Raw genomic sequence first — 16027 nt, forward strand, 5'->3', positions numbered from 1 at the left:
TCCTGCAACGGTAGAAAGTGTTTGGTTGAACCTAACTCCTTCACCTGACAAATGAAGCTAAAGTTTGGTCTGCAAGGCCCAATGTTACAAATCTGTCACTTTCCTTGAGCTTCTCTGTGTCTTTTTGGAAAAAGCAGAGCTGGTTATAAGTATTTAAAGAGCCATATGTCTTTCCTGAGGACATTTCCCTCCAAGCCCAAGAGACCAAAATCAGTTTCCTGAAGAGTCTTGCCTCAGTTTCTATAAAAAAGTCTGTGGAAAGAGCACAGCATTTCATTCTATTATGATTAACACATGATGGATTTCAATTTCTGGCAATCAGTGAGAATGTAATTATATACCTTAATACCTAATTAACTACTGGACCTACTGAGTTGGCTCATCCACTGCACAAGAGCAGTGATTTCTGTGACCTAACACAGAAGTGACTTCTTATCTCTGCAGAACTGCCAGAAAAGACTAATGGTGGGCTTGGTTCTGCAAAATACTAAGCAACCTTTATGGATTAGGGCAATGGAGCTGGGGCAGGGTCTGGAGCACAAGTGTGCTGGGGAGCGGCTGAGGGAGCTGGGGGGGGTTAGCCTGGAGAAGAGGGGGCTGAGGGGAGCCCTTCTCGCTCTCTGCAGCTGCCTGAGAGGGGCTGGAGTGAGGGGGGGGTTGGTCTCTTCTCCCAAGTAACAAGCGATAGGACGAGAGGAAACGGCCTCAAGCTGCATCGGGGGAGGTTTAGGTTGGATATTAGGGACAATGTCTTTACTGCCAGAGTGGTCAGGGCTTGGACCAGGCTGCCCAGAGAGGTGGGGGAGTCACCATCCCTGGGGGCATTCACACAATGCAATGTGTAGACGTGGCACTTCAGGGCATGGTTTAGGAGGCCTGGGGGTGTTGGTTTGGTGGTTGGACTTGATCTTAGAGGTCTTTTCCAACCTGAATGATTCTATGGTTCTATTCTATGATTCTGATTCTGCTGGAGCCAACATTGGAGAGATAACTATCTTGCTCCTATGTTATACATTGAGAAATTGAAACACAATCAGACACAATGACTGACGAACTTGCAAAATCCATGTCAAAAGTGGGACTCACTTCCAGCCCTTCATTGCCGGAGTCTCCTCTAAGTCTACTAAGCCACGGCTGTTACAGCATTTAAGTGAATAGAATCCCTTTCCCAGGCTTGTTAGTAAGAGATCCTAATACACTGCTAATGAGCCTCTCTCCCTGTGGGGTCAGAAAAGCCACTTAGAGTGGCCCTGAAGAACATGGAACATAGCACAACTACTGAAAAATACAGTTAGATTAAGGGAATTAAGTTTATAACAAGTTTGTGGAATGATTTTTTTTTTCATTTTTCTCTGTTTCAGAAAGCAATTACAAGGCAAGAGTCATTATCCTGAAATCACAGGGAAGAAATCTGATAAATAAGAATCCACTTACAAAACAACTTCCCCCACCCTGCCTCTCCTCTACAGTCAGTGGAAATGTATCTGGGCTTTCCAGAACCATGCCAGGTTAGTCCTGATGTAACACAAAAGAAAAGTCAAAGCACAGAAGTGAAAAAATACACACAGCATTAGCTGCTGCAGAGCTGAGATCACATCTTTGACTGAACTTCCTATACTTTCATTTGTTTCCTAGTCATTTCAGCTGAGTTTGCACTGGGTGATGGACATCCTATCTACCTGCTAAACTGTGGAAATAGGTGGTTTAGAATCTCTTTTTATCCAAGGCAAACTTTCCAAGGTGGTGCTGCTGACATGGTATTTAGTTTGTGGTTTCAGTGCTCGTCATTTGTTTATTTTGAGTGATACCAGGAAGAATAGCAAGACGGGTTTATTTTTATGGTGCAGAAAGACACTCCTGGCATTCCAAAGGGAAGGCCTGAAGGGATGGTCTAGGAAGGCTAGCACTTCACCCATGCTGAACTCAGCAGAGTTTGGGCAAGAGAGAGGGACGATCATAGCAGCAATCACTGCCCTGTGGGATCATCCATTTTGTCTTTCCACTGGAGGAAGGGAGCTTGCTGAACCTGTTGGTTTCATGTTGGCAGAGAACTCTGTGTTAGGTAATCTTCCCTGGGTCTTAGGGGAATCACTAGGAGTTCTCAGTGCCACTGGAGCAAGACAGAGGTTTTTTATGGTGAGTTTTGCCTGCCTTGCTTCTTCCACTTTCATTTACATCTGCATAAAAGGACATATTCACCTTTGACAGGCATACAGATTTGCACTAGACTAAAACGAGCCCACTGATAGTGGTATTTTCTGTGCCAGTAATCTGTTGGGTCTTTTCCTCTCCCCCTAGAATTATGGGGTTTATCTTAAAATAACTTGGAAACTTTCTATTTCCTCAGCCTGCTAACGGAACCTGAATTTTCTTAGATCTACTATACCAAATGAGGAAACCTTTTACTGTCATTGGCTTTTACTCTTTTTATGTTATTAAAGAGGAAGTCCCAATCCCTTCTAAAGGCAGAGAGGTGCTCCCTGAAGCACAAGACTGAAAGATGTGTAAGTATTTCTGCAGCCTAGTTTAAGAGAATTCCTGAGTTTTTACACAACAACTATTTACTCTTACTCTCCCTGATTCTGTAACTGAATCCATATGGGTGGAATCTTGATTCAAAAGTCTTAATGAAGTCCAAAAACATTTTTGGAGGCTGAATGCAACATCAGGAATGTTGAGGGTTTCCATTCAAGCACGTGGAAGCATGTATAACACAAGTGATAGAGAAAACACAGGTTTGTCTAAGTTTTCTGCTTCTCCAAGAAGTCACACTAAGACTGTATGCTCTGGAAAAAATAGATAATAGTTTCTAATATAATTTCTGCCAGAGGCCTGATGGATGACTATGAACATATTTTGTGCCTGTGACTCCTTTTCTCCACCTTGGAAGAGAATACAGCTCCACAGGAGACAAAGAATATAAGTCATATGTAATCTTTAAATAAATATTAACTATATTTTACCAGTAACTTATCATAAGATTTCCAGGATTTTCTCCTTGTACAGACCAGAACTTGCTACCAAAAGTGGAAACAATAGAGCAATACAAGGAAAAAATTTAGTAAGTTAATTCTTTTCTGTGATAACCTCAAAACGAGCTAGCTTCTTTGAGTGCAGTGAAAGTAATAAATTAAAAATACTAAAAAGTTTTAAAGTGGGCTGAAAGGCAAAGTATTGGATTTGTCTACACTGACATTACCAATGTATCTGAGTTCAAACAAGTTGGTCATATAATCAAGGTAGCTCAGGGCTCAACACCGACAACTTCCCCAGCACTTTTCCCTGCCTGTCAGGTGGCTTTTGTTGTGCAGTTTGCCCTGTGTCACCACAGCTAGAGAAAGAGTTTGAAGTGCATCTACATGACAGGGCCATCACAGTCTCACAGTATTGTAGAGATACTTAATATTTAAGGACTAGACATAGTCATATGGAAGTGGATGCGCATACATATGTTTTATATACACACACTATATTGTACTCACTGGCCACCAAACCATGCTTCGTCCAGCCAGGAAGAATCCACCTACTGTCCCTCGGTTTGTGGAGTACATAGCCTGGAAAGAAAAAGAAAGAAAGAAAGATTCAATCATATTTTAAATATAATAGGCAAGCTATACACAGACTAAGAACAAACAGCTAGAATAGAGGGATAGAATATATGGGGAGGGTAAAGTGGTAGAAATAGAGAGAGTGACTAAAAAGAACAAGCTTATGATGAAGAAAATAATACAACTGAGCAATGACTCTTGTATCTAGGTCTACCTTAACCATTCAAGCTTCCTTGTGTCACCTTTCGTTACAGTGCAAAACATTACATTAAAATTAAATTTAGGCAAACAGATGCTCACTTACATAAAAGCTCGTGTGACCAATTCATCAGGGTTGTAATGTCTTTGATTTCAGGCATCAAAAAAGACTGTAAGTTGCAAGTTCATTAACAGAAATTGTGCAGCTTTTTTACTCAATACTATCCAGCCCCAGCAGATATCTAGAAAAATCTATATTCTTGTTGCGCTATCAGCAGTGTACCCACTTCTCTCTGAAGTCCAAAAAAAAAGAGAGGCAACTAGAATTTTCTTTTCACACACTCATTTTGTATTTGTCAAGGGATGATGGACTTTAGAGGGAAGCTTCATCCATTTTTTATTAATGACCCTGATCCAAATATTGGATCCCCATTGTCTCCTCTGATGGACTTTGAATAGGCAAATAAAGAAAGATGACTTGGGAAAATTAGCCAGAATTTTTCTTCTGATGCAGAAGAAAGGAAGTTAATACAATAGATTTATGCTTAACTACACACAGCAACTGAGTAAGCATTTGTCCAATAAAGGGGACATTGTTGCTGGAAAGGAACAGTTCCAAGAATTACTGAGCACACAGCTGCCTGGTAAGCCACACACAGATCAGCCCTTTTTTGTCACAGACCTTTAATACAAATTTCAACTACAGCAACGGCCAGACTTCCATGGCAAAGACCCATCTCCCTCACACAAGACAGCAAGGTGTTCAGGTGCACTGGGGGCTAAAGATTTTTTGCTGCTTTTTGGTATCTACTACCATGATGAAGAGGTAAAGGAAAGTTTGTGTCCATCTTGTGTACCCCAAATTTTTTGCGCTCTTCAAAACATTGCCAGGCTGCTAGAAGGGGTGTGGGTGTGGGTGTGTTGTTTTGCAGCTGACTTCTCTGCTCTGTGAAACGGACCCCTGAGGTGCTCCTGGCAAGCACAGAATTACAGGGACAATGCCTCCTCTCTGCCTGGTAATGGGCAGGTGACCAGGAGATCTTGCCCCGAGGAAACCAAAATTTAGTGACATTCCACTGTTCAGAGCTTTGTAGCTCAAAGTATTGCCCGATTATCTTCAAACACTTAAGCACTGGGGTTACACCGATAGGATGGTATCTGCCTTTCTCCATTAGCTGTGAAAGCACCAGGCTTTGTTTTCAGATTAGGCACTGAGTTTTCCCTTGCAGGCCTCAGCACATTCAGCATTGCTGGGGTAAGGGCAGGAGGCACCCCTGTACTTCGATCACAAACAGAAAGTCATTGCCACCCCTGAAACTGTTCCTTCCTCATAGTTCCAATGGCATTGCATACACCCCGTAGTCAAGGTCCTGCTGGCAAAAAAAAGCCACGATAATGCTGCCTTCTAAATGGCCCTGCCCCTACAGACCTGACCCATCTCACTTCTTTGCTGAGCGGTCACAGAATCCCAGACTGGCGGGGGTTGGAAGGGCCCTCTGGAGCTCATCCCGCCCCACCCCCTGCTTGAGCAGGCACCCCCAGAGCAGGGGGCACAGGGCCGCATCCAGGATGTCTGCAGTCCCCCGTCTGTCACACAGTCACAGCTCCGATTTTACTATTACACCACCATACTGCCCTCCCCCACATTGGCTGCACCTCAGGTCTCCTCCCTGCAAGCCCCTCACTCACCTCACGCCGCCAGGCCTCACTGCAGCCCGCAGTGCTCTGCAGTGCCGACCCGCCACTGGCCTGCTTTCTGACAGGTACTCTCACTGGCCTGGTCTTTACTGACCAGATCTCAGCTCCTTCCCCACGCAAACCTCATTACTCCACCTTCCCCACTAGTTCCATTCATCCACCTAAACAGTTGCCTCCCCAGGTCACCACCTGCTCTTCAGTAAATACCCACATTTTCCCCACCGTGCACTTAACTATCTCAGTTAGGCACCAAAATCTTTATGCAATCATACATTTTCATTTACTGAGCCGTTTTCCCAGGATCCTATAAACTACCTGCCCATGCAGCAAAAAAAGAAAAAGAAAATAAAATCTCAACCTACCCATAGTCCCACTGCCAGGACTACCAAAAAATAGATGACAATAACAGAGATGTCTGCAGGATTGTTGATCTTTATGTTGGATTGCATCCTGGCTGCTTCTCTGGCTTTCTTCTTCTTTCCTCTCCTTATATGCTTCTTGCAGAGTTCAGGTTAATGATAAACTGGTGTCATCCCCTGCGTCTTATACAATACATAACTTCAGATTCACTTGTCTCCCATGGGACGTAAGTTGAAGCTGCTGGTTTTCCTCGGACAATTCCTTCCCAAGTATTACTCCTCTGCTACAGGTGCTGCAGATTTTGAGTTCAATCCCCCTGCCAAAAGTGCTCAGGGTTTTAACGTCCACGAAGGAATGAGCACGGAAAGGAGTGGCTTGGCTGCAATAAACCTGCATATTTACCTCACTGTGTGTGAATACTTTTTTTTTTAAGTGGTTGTACCTGTAAATCTAGTCATGGAAGATGCGATTCTTTTAGATGATGATGGTAAGCAATTATCCGTGAGGAGTGACCTGACACCTGGGGAAAACCCAGGGGTCCAGGAGCTGGGACACGCTCTGTGTCATCTCTCAACTCAGCAGCATTACTCAATGGAGAAACAGCCCCATATTTCTGGGAAGGAGATGACCTGAAGCTGCTTTAATGCCTCACATGGATCCAGGTAAAGATGCATGTGAACCATAAGACTCACATCCAGGAGCTTACTGTGCTGAATTTCAGGGTGTTTAGACCGCGGTGCTGGTTCTCTCTATTGTAGCTAATCAGCTTCACATTCAAGTAAGCTCAAAGTTCATCAGAGCTTGGGTCTGCTCTCCCTTTATTTGTTCCTCTACTTCAGAATCAAAATAACTGGTCACAAAGATGTGGAACACACTGATTATAGACAGAGCTTTACAGCTTTCAATAAGGAAGCTTTCCCAAACAACGCCTGTGATCCTGTTTGAGCTACAAGAGGTCAGAAAAACCCAGGATATTTAGAACAAGAGGCACAGGTGCCAGGCACAGTTCTGGCCTCTGAGGATATGTGAAAGTCCAATTCTCTGGTTGATACTCAGGAATCATTATTCATTTACAGTTGGCTGGGCTGCCTTTTGGGACTAAAGTGCTACCCTGAAGTGACACTGAGCAGAACAAGCAGTACAGTAGATAGAAAGCACAGTGGGTTTGACTGATCTGGCAGTGGTTATTTCCTCAGGAGTTGAAATTGAGGTCTGGCACTCTGTTCTTTGGCAATGATTTTTTCTTAGGTAAACTACGCTTTGGTAATTGTGGCTAATAAAAAGCATCAAATTGTAAGAAGCTATAATAAAATGTGATTACCTAGAGGAATAAAACAAAAATTTCACTATTGTTTGAGCACCTATACTGTTATAAAGCAGTCCTGTCCTCTGATAGTTTCGGCATCTCCCAAAACACATTCTTCAGTTTGTCCTACAGGCCTGTGAAATGTTAGCTTTAAATCCAACAGAGAAAAAATTAACCCTGGAAGCTGCTGAGCATCCAAAATTCCCATTACCTGCAGCCTTTCCTGCTGTGTATTTCAGAGGAAAATAAAAGACTTATTTACTAACCCTAATTATCAGGAAACAGTTTGCCTAAGATAGGCTGTAGGTGGCACTTCTTTACAAAGATTGACATAGATTCCCATGGGACCTTGCAACTAACAAAAAGTTTAGTTTTCATGGATTCCATTTCTGTGTCAGTCTACAGAGGTAAAGCAAAGAAAACATTAGACAGGAACTTATCTACTATACTATGTTCTCATCCAGACCTCTGCAAAAAAGAGCTCAGAGGCTAAGAAACGCTACAGCCTCCTGACCACAGCTCCTGGTGTGGCCACACCAACAGGACCCCAAGGCTTGAAAGAGTAATGTAGAATCAGCATCTAAATAAAATAGTAATCATGCAATTCCTATCTTTATATACAGTGTAAGCAAACTTAATTCTGTTTTCTCTCTGGAGGCCACAAACCCGAACCAAAAATTCTCAACAAGATTTTTAAAAAGGGGAGGCAGCTTTGTTGAGGTTCTTAATATCTCATCTCCACATCCTCCCATCTGCAGCCCAAAGAGAAACCTAGAAGCACTATACTCGGCAGATTGTTGGTGTACTAAATGAATCACTTCATGAATTGAATGTGTAAAAATGGTGTCTGAAAAGTCAGCCAAGACTCCAGATTTGGAAAAGGCTGAACCTACCTTTGCATTAAAGATAAGCATGAGTAAATCTCCTGATGTGAATAGCGAACTTCACATCAGGAGACAATGATAATGCTCAGCCAGTGATGTGCTCTCATCACCTTGAGCTGCCTGGTCAGGCAAGTATAGGGCTCCAATACTAGACAAAATGACAATTTTATACACTGAAGAAACTCCTCCACTCTTTCCTGTGACCCAGGCCAATTCATCGAAGTAAGAGAGATTTTAACGGGAGGGAGAAAAACGGTTAGTCTGAGTAGCACAGCACAGCAATTGTGATCCATGTCTATAATGATCGCTCCCCTCTGGATCAAGCCTGATTACATTTAGCTTATCATGAATATGTTTGTTCTTACCTGAACAGACAAAACAGACAATGGACAAGAGCACAAACAGCTACAGAATGGTGTAGTAACTTGTTCAAAATCACACACCAGATTACTGATGGAGAGCAAACAGGATTATATCATGGATTTGCATATACAACCGTAAAACTGCAAGGGCTGACAGAGGCACCAGTGTCTTATGGGGCACAGGGCAGGTACATGAACTATGCAGGAGCTGAAGTTGCTCTGTTGTCACTAGAAAATGGGGCTGTAGCACAGAAAACTTGAGAATTATAGCCCTTGCTGCCACTTAGCCTAGCCTCTTAAAAGCTTGTCAGCGAGTCTTCCTCCTGAAGGTGGCAAATGATAAAACTAATAGTAAAACAAACAAAATACAAACAAAGAGGAAGATGCATTAGTATGCAAGCTACCTCCCACAGAGGAACTCCTCTCACTTTTTCTCTGACATTCCTCCAAATTTCTTTATAAAGCAAGCAGATTTCTTTTTGGGATGCTCTTCAGAAATGCTAATTTATACACAGCATCCTTTGCCCAATTAATAAAGGACAAAAACAAACATTGCAGTTATCTTACTGGTGGAAGGCTATACACTACGTTAGTAAAGTCTCTCCTGTCCTTTGCTGGTGTCCTAGCCATGTATATGAATTTAGTGAGAAAAAAGATCATATTTGCAAATGGACAAAATAGAAATTCGAAGGCTCTCAGCAAAGTTTTCCTAAGATGGTCCTAACAATAGAGGATGGCAGTTACAGTGGGAGACTGGAGGCTTATTTAGCACCTTTGTCGATGCCACAAGTCCTCCTTCTTTTTGTGAAATCTTGCTTAAGTGAGCAAAACTTGGGTCTAATTAGAAGAATTAGTCGCAGAAAGATGACAAAAATGTTGGAAACTAAAAAGTGGAATCCATAGATGAGGAATTACTAAAAGGAAAAAAGATCCAAATGCCAGTAGGTGTGATGTAGATAGAAGAAAAATCAGTAGAAAAACAGGTGCCTTTCTAAAAGGTTGTCTGAAAGAAAGCAAGGTCATATTCTTATTCACTTAGAGGCTCAGAAAAATAAACACTATTTCTAGACCAATTTTCTAATTAATATCTCTACAGAGGAGAAATATCAGAGGACATAAAAATAGGTTTATATGCAGATAGACCAACATAATTAAAGCAGGTAAATATGTTCAGTTCTTCAGCAACTGATTAAATTCTGTGTGATCACCAGCCCTGTAGTATCTAAGCATTGCCAATGCTATAAAAACAACAGTCCAAGGACTGTACTCTTCCTACAAAAGTAGCAAGACAACAAATGAGGTAATGTGAATTTATTTTTGTTTTATTAATGTTTTCTTCCATCTTGTAATTCAGGAGATTAATAGGGGAGGATTAATGGCAAAAGATGGGTTTGAAATTTCCCTTGGAACTAATAAAGTTGAATAGCAGATTAAAAAAATACTTCCCAAAACAAATGCAGATTGTCACCAGATTTAACCACCTGACAGCAGAGCAGATTATTCCCCACAAGAAATTTCTTAATTTGAGTAGTATTCTCATTAAAACAGAAGTATGTTTATTAGCTCATAGATTATATAACACACAACACATTTATTATCCTCATGATCTGATCTATCATATTTTGGATATGTTAGAGGCTTGATAAGCCTTCTTGGGAGCTTCCTACCTTTCCCGTAAAACAATGTTTCCAGAAGAATATATTTTAGAGATCAATACATGCTGGTTTGCCACTTCTACTACAGCTAAAATTAAATGATAGAAGGAATTAGCCAGAGTGGCTGCATAATCATGATCACAAGTCTCACAAATATTTTTGTCACTCATGTTTCAGAGGTGCTTTAGGGAAAATAATATCTCCACTCCATAAAATACAGGAGAGAAATGAACAGGAGATAAGCTGCTAATGCTCCTTCCACTGAAATAACTCTCCAGTTTTTCAGGTGACCTAATGAAAACCCTAGTTTCTCATCCTCTATTTTGCTCAAAATAAATGTAATCAGCCTTGAGCAATGCATAGCCTCAGTCCCTGTGGACAATTTTTGATTATCCTACAACAATAAGTAGCAACAAATATGTTGATGATGATGATGATGATAATAATTGTCAAGTTAATTTGATTAAAGATTTCTAAATAGAGGGGGGGAAAGGTCATAATCTACTAACGTAATAGCCTTATATATATGTCCAACTTGCTCTACAGGGTCCCAGGGGCTCTTCAGTTAAGCCTCTTGTTTGCACAGTGTTCAGTTTGAAAATTAAATGAGGAAAAAAATCTGAATAAAACCATAGAAAATTCAGTATAAGACTTCTGGAAAACCAGTCAGAACAGCAAACATTGTTGGAGAGAACCCAGGGGAAACATTCTTTAATGAATCTGGACTGAAAAAGGTGGTATTGGCATTTGGCACAAATATTTTTTTGCTATTGGAGCAACAAATTGATTGGGAGCAACAAGACATGGGAATCCCTAGTCAGGATGAAAATGAAAGGAATCACCTGGAAACATGTTCCTATTAGAAGGAACGAAAAGCTAACAAAGAAAGAAAGAAAAAAAATCCTAACCAACAACAAAAAAGACCATACACAGATTACAGTTGAAAAAATGAGAGAAATGGAAATACTGAACATGAAGAGTGTAAAAAATATATTATCTGAAAATGAAAAATATTGATAAATTACCAGAAACATTTGTGCAGATGTATCTTTTGGTCAGACTTTGAGTTCTGACAGAATCTAGAACAGAACAAAGGACACAAGCGTTATTTTGCCATGAAATGGAGATCCCTTGTAAAGTGAGATCTTATTGATCTGCCAACTTATGAAACCTCAAAACCAAAAAATACTTGTTCTATAGTTTCAATCTCTTTAATCAACAGTAACTATTGAAGTTATTACAAAACTACTACTTTTGTCATTAATTTCCTGGAGAAACTCTAGCCTAGTCTGGTGTCTAAGGAAGCCTGCAAACTTTCCTAGCAGATATGAAAAGTATTCTAGTTACGACCTATGTATCCTGAACTAAAAGAATTACATCTTTTCTTACTTTAGTAATCACTGAGGGCAAGACAGGGAGAGAACATGAAAACTTCATAAAACACTATGATCACAGGAATCATCATAGCTGTGTATCAGATCTGAAGGTCTTGCACCTCTCACTGCACTCCTAGGACAAGGTGAAAGGAAGGACCATTGCACCGACTGCTAGACTGAAGCAATACAACAATTCCGAGGCAACCATGCCCTTCCTTCTAAAAGAACCATCCCTCAATTTCGAAGTTCTGTGGAAATCAGAACTTTTAAATTATTAATGAATTAATTTAATTATTTAATTAAACTATAATCCAGAACCGCACGAGAGGCTCATGGCTAAGCACAGCAGAAGTTAAATAGCTCAGTAGCTGTAACAGAGTTATCACTCATTCATGGTCAAAGCTTTGATGTAGATTATTGCTTCACAATACATGTTTTTTTCTAGCATATTCTTTTGATTCCAATTATAACTTCAATGACTGTGTGTATCTGATTAGAACTACATCTGGTCAGGAGTTTTATAGCTAGTCTGGTGAACAATCAAAATCAAGTATCTACATACATTCTGTTTAAAATACTTCATGAAGCCTTCTGATACAGTGCCAAGTGTCAGTCACTTTGTGACAACTAAAACTGAAATCTCAATATACATTAAATTTATAATTTTATTTGCACTGCCAAAAGAGATGTGAAGATTTATGGATAGAATTTAATAATAGATGTTCATCATTTAAACCTCCCCCTTAATCAGTGTGATGCAGCCTTTAGATAGATTTTAATTGTTGTTTTGTAGAAAGCTGAACATTTCTAGAAGGAATTTTAGTTCACAGACTCACAGATTAATAGTTTTATACATTATATCTATGTTTTCCCCCTCTGTGGCATATATGTTTACCAGTATGCGTAACGTGTGTTTATGTGAGGATTTTCCCATGGATATCAAAATGTCAGTGCCTGATTAAAAGATGACATATCGATGGGCGTGGATATTTCCGGGATGGTGACTGAGACGTAAGCTGGTCACATTTTTAAATGTTTGATGACACCAACACGTAAAAAAAAAGAAAAAGAAAAAACAACCACGCTTGATCAGGTGCTGTGAAATCTGTTTCCTCACACTGTGATGTAAGGAGCTAAACTAGAAAGACAGACAAACTGATAATTAAATGTAATAGTCTCTTTACAGTAAGGAAACAATTCAAAATGCCTATAGCTCGTGCTAGAACAAATCAGCCCTCCCAGTTCTGACAGTTAAATCCCTCAGGTAGACAGGTTGCTGGTGGTTTAGACATAAACCGTGCTGAGGGCACTTTTAATTTGAAACAGTGCTCAAGCAGAGGCAACCGTCAAGAAGACATTCGCATTCTCAATGTTATCGACACTTGCCGCCTTCTTTGTTAAAGGGAACCCAGACGCCGATTGCTGCCTAGGAATGCACCGCTCAGAAACAAGAAGGAAAATATTTAGTAATACACTGGCTTCAAAAGCCCTATCTTTCCTGTTATCTGGCTGCTCAAAACACCACCAAGCCTGACCAACTGGATGAGCAGGTATTCCCCAAACCGCTACAGAATGTAGAGAATATAGAGGATGAAAGTGATACTCAGTTATGGATGTTCTCCATCAGAAGAAATGTTCTTCAAATGTTCTTCGGGGGAAAAAAACCTCCTGGAGCTCTTCTGTGCATTCCTGGAACAGCCACCCCAGGATTAGCGTAAAGTAACTAAAAAATCAGCATTGTTTCCTTCTTTCTTCTCTTCAATGGTGTCAAGCTCTTTCTCAAAGATCTGATTAAAAATTAACTTTTCTACCCAAAGCAGTCATTAAAGTAATAGTTTTCATTCATCCAATCCACTGCACAATCTGTAGCTGAAATCCAGAACACACATTTAGTATCATATACCAAATTATTCAGTTCAACAGTGTTAAATGGAATCACTAACACATCCACATGCAAGATAATTACGCCAATACTGAAAGAAGGGGAGAAAAATATCCTGGAATGTTTTTTCCTTCCCCCCACCCTCCAAAAGAACCCCAATAAAAGTTGTCATATTGGTTCCATGGGGATTCCACATCTCCAGTTTTCTGCTTTAAAGTCAGAGAAGGATACTACTAGCAATTAGGAGTGAGAAATCGATAAAAGCCTAATAAAGAATGCTTTTAGCAGCAAGACATACCAAACTTCACCTACATTCCAAGTAATACTGCTGAAAGAAAAAACTCCTGTGGGCTTTGATAGCTTTTGACAACCCATTTAACTGCCAGAAAGCTCAGGGCCCAGCATGCTCTGTAATGGATACGTAGAACAGGTCATAACCAAATCCAGCTTATTAAGCAATTATACTTGACACTTATACCTGCAGTAATAATTTCTGTGCTCTTTCCCCACAGCCTTGCTACACTAATGCAGTACATAAAATCCATATGTGGCAATCCATCAGAAATACGGACCATTGAATAAAGCTTTTGACAGCCTCGGACATACTAAACGTTGAACTGAGTGGTGACTGGGCAAGGAAGTTAAGCACTGATGACAGGTTCTCTATACGTGCTTACAGCAAGAGAAGGCAGTTAGCTTTAAATTACCCTTTACTTTCACAACACTTCAGGTGTGGAACTTCTGTGATTCAGGTGCAGTTGGAAAGTGTACTACACTATGTTTAAGAAGGGTGTGTAAAATTTGGAACATATTTTTCAGTGTCATTTAAGAAGTTTCATATAATCAGGACGTTGCTTACTGTAAACGGTGTTGAGGCCTGTAAGACATACCTATGTAGATCAGGTTGAGTACTAAGGTCACCCCGGATAAGAATGTAGCTTCCATTGCCATCCCAACAGACCACATCCAGAGGGACTACATAACACTGGAATACAAGCTCACAATCTACTCTCAGAGATTAGTCCCAGAATAGCAAAAATCTCTTCTAACTCCTCAAATGTCAGTGATCCTCCTTTAAAGTCATACAAAAGAAGTGTAAATGCTTTGGGAACATCATGCAAAGATCTCAGATAGTATGAGAGATTCACATTCCAGGACACTCTGGGTGTAGCCCAGAGGGACAATTAGAGCCTGAGTTTCCATTTGTGCTCACAGATAAAGTTTGATCTGAATAGTTTAGAGAGTAAGCAAAGCACACATTTATTTAAAAAAAAAGAATAATTTTTGAAGACTACACAAATTAGGCCCTTTGGTTGTCAGGAGAAATAGCATGTGTGTGAATAAACACATATGTTTGCTGGAAAACTGTAGATTTGTAACTTGTTGGAATTCTTCCCACATCTAGAAACACTCATTTTTTACAATACATTGCCACTTAGAAAAACTATCAGTTATAGGAGTTTTCATCAGAGAGCTGTCTCCAAACTAGGAAACACATAAAAAGCTATTTTTACATGTTCATTAATTAGAAATGACCTCACTTAATTGAAATAGTACTTAAAACATACCCTTCCCAGAGATCACAAGGGGTAGAGAATACTAATTGTTCTTGTACAATCAAAAGACACCAAACTGATGAAGAGTGTCTATTGTTTTACTACTTGTTAATGATTCCTTAAGAGTCCAGAACAACTGGCAATAACAGAGGAAAGACTCATTTTACCATGTAAGACTCTCTTCATCATGATCAGATGCTTCACTGAATCCAAACATAGGGTGCCTCAGACCATGCCAGAACTGAGGTACACTTATGGTCAAATCACTGTTAAATAAAATCCATCAAGACATACTTGTTCAACATTTTGGGGATAGGACGGGACAACTTTCGTTGTCAGAGGTGACGACAGTATAGCTAACTACCTATAGCTACGCAAAGGAAGCCTGCTACTAATACTTGTGCACACATAACAACGCGCCAAGAAATTTCCACACAGCTGGTGTCACCTCCCAGATTGCAATGGCAGGTTTTAAGTCCCAAACTTCCTGAATGAAAACAGAGCAATGGCATTCCTAGGTTCCAAGGCTTCCCTTCTCACTGCTCCACCCCAGTTGCTGCTTTGCCAAAAAAGCATTGAGCTCCCCACCCAGTAACACAAACGTTGTCTGTCCCATTCCAAAATCCTGCTTCCACTGGTAGTTTCTGTACACTTGCAGAGCAATCCTGTACTCTGGATGCTCCTGTCAGACCAAGACACTGCTTAGATTGACAAATTAAAGTCCTTCAGTCTTGATTTGCGTGTCTTGTCGGCATCTGAAAAAAGTTCTACTCAGTGCAGCCTTTTCCATCTGTTCCACCTCCCCTTCTGCCTTTTTTTCACTAGATGTATTCTGTGATGAGTAGGAACTTGCATTCTCAGCAAAGGGAGTCTGCATGCATCTCTGTCGCTAGCTTTCAAAGAAAAAGAGCAGCTTGTAGGATAGCTGCCAGGCAGTTTCAGGCTGCTTTTTGCTACAGCCTGGCAAATTGTGTTTGATGGTAGAACAAAAATGGCACGGTATCCTGGCAGTCACGAAGTACAAGTGTCCTCACAGTAGCCCAGTGTTTTCCCTGACATTAAACCTGGAAAGAACTAATCTGAAAAAGAATAAATTTCTCCACAAACTTCTGCATTTTATAATGTGTCCTGATTTCTTACTTCACAGAGGAAAACACATGGCTATCAGTATACGGCACATTCGAGGACATCCTTTCGTATAC

The 16027-nt window shown here is 40.5% G+C and overlaps 1 protein-coding gene across 2 annotated transcripts in view; it reads right to left on the reverse strand.

Moving 5' to 3' along the window:
- SLC5A1 (solute carrier family 5 member 1) overlaps positions 1-16027 on the reverse strand; it is a 47818-nt gene that overhangs the window by 22266 nt on the left and 9525 nt on the right. Inside the window, exons 1-2 of one of the 2 annotated variants that reach the window (XM_075110485.1) lie at positions 5807-6117; positions 3483-3554 (exon numbers count right to left, since the gene is read on the reverse strand). In XM_075110485.1, coding sequence (XP_074966586.1) covers positions 3483-3554; positions 5807-5893 — 159 coding nt within the window. In that variant the 5' untranslated portion in view covers positions 5894-6117. Of the gene's footprint in view, positions 1-3482; positions 3555-5806; positions 6118-16027 lie in introns of those variants that run through there. The other variant, XM_075110486.1, reaches the window with a different exon arrangement.

The sequence above is a fragment of the Phalacrocorax aristotelis genome, chromosome 15, assembly GCF_949628215.1.
Source record: "Phalacrocorax aristotelis chromosome 15, bGulAri2.1, whole genome shotgun sequence".
NCBI lineage: Eukaryota > Metazoa > Chordata > Aves > Suliformes > Phalacrocoracidae > Phalacrocorax > Phalacrocorax aristotelis.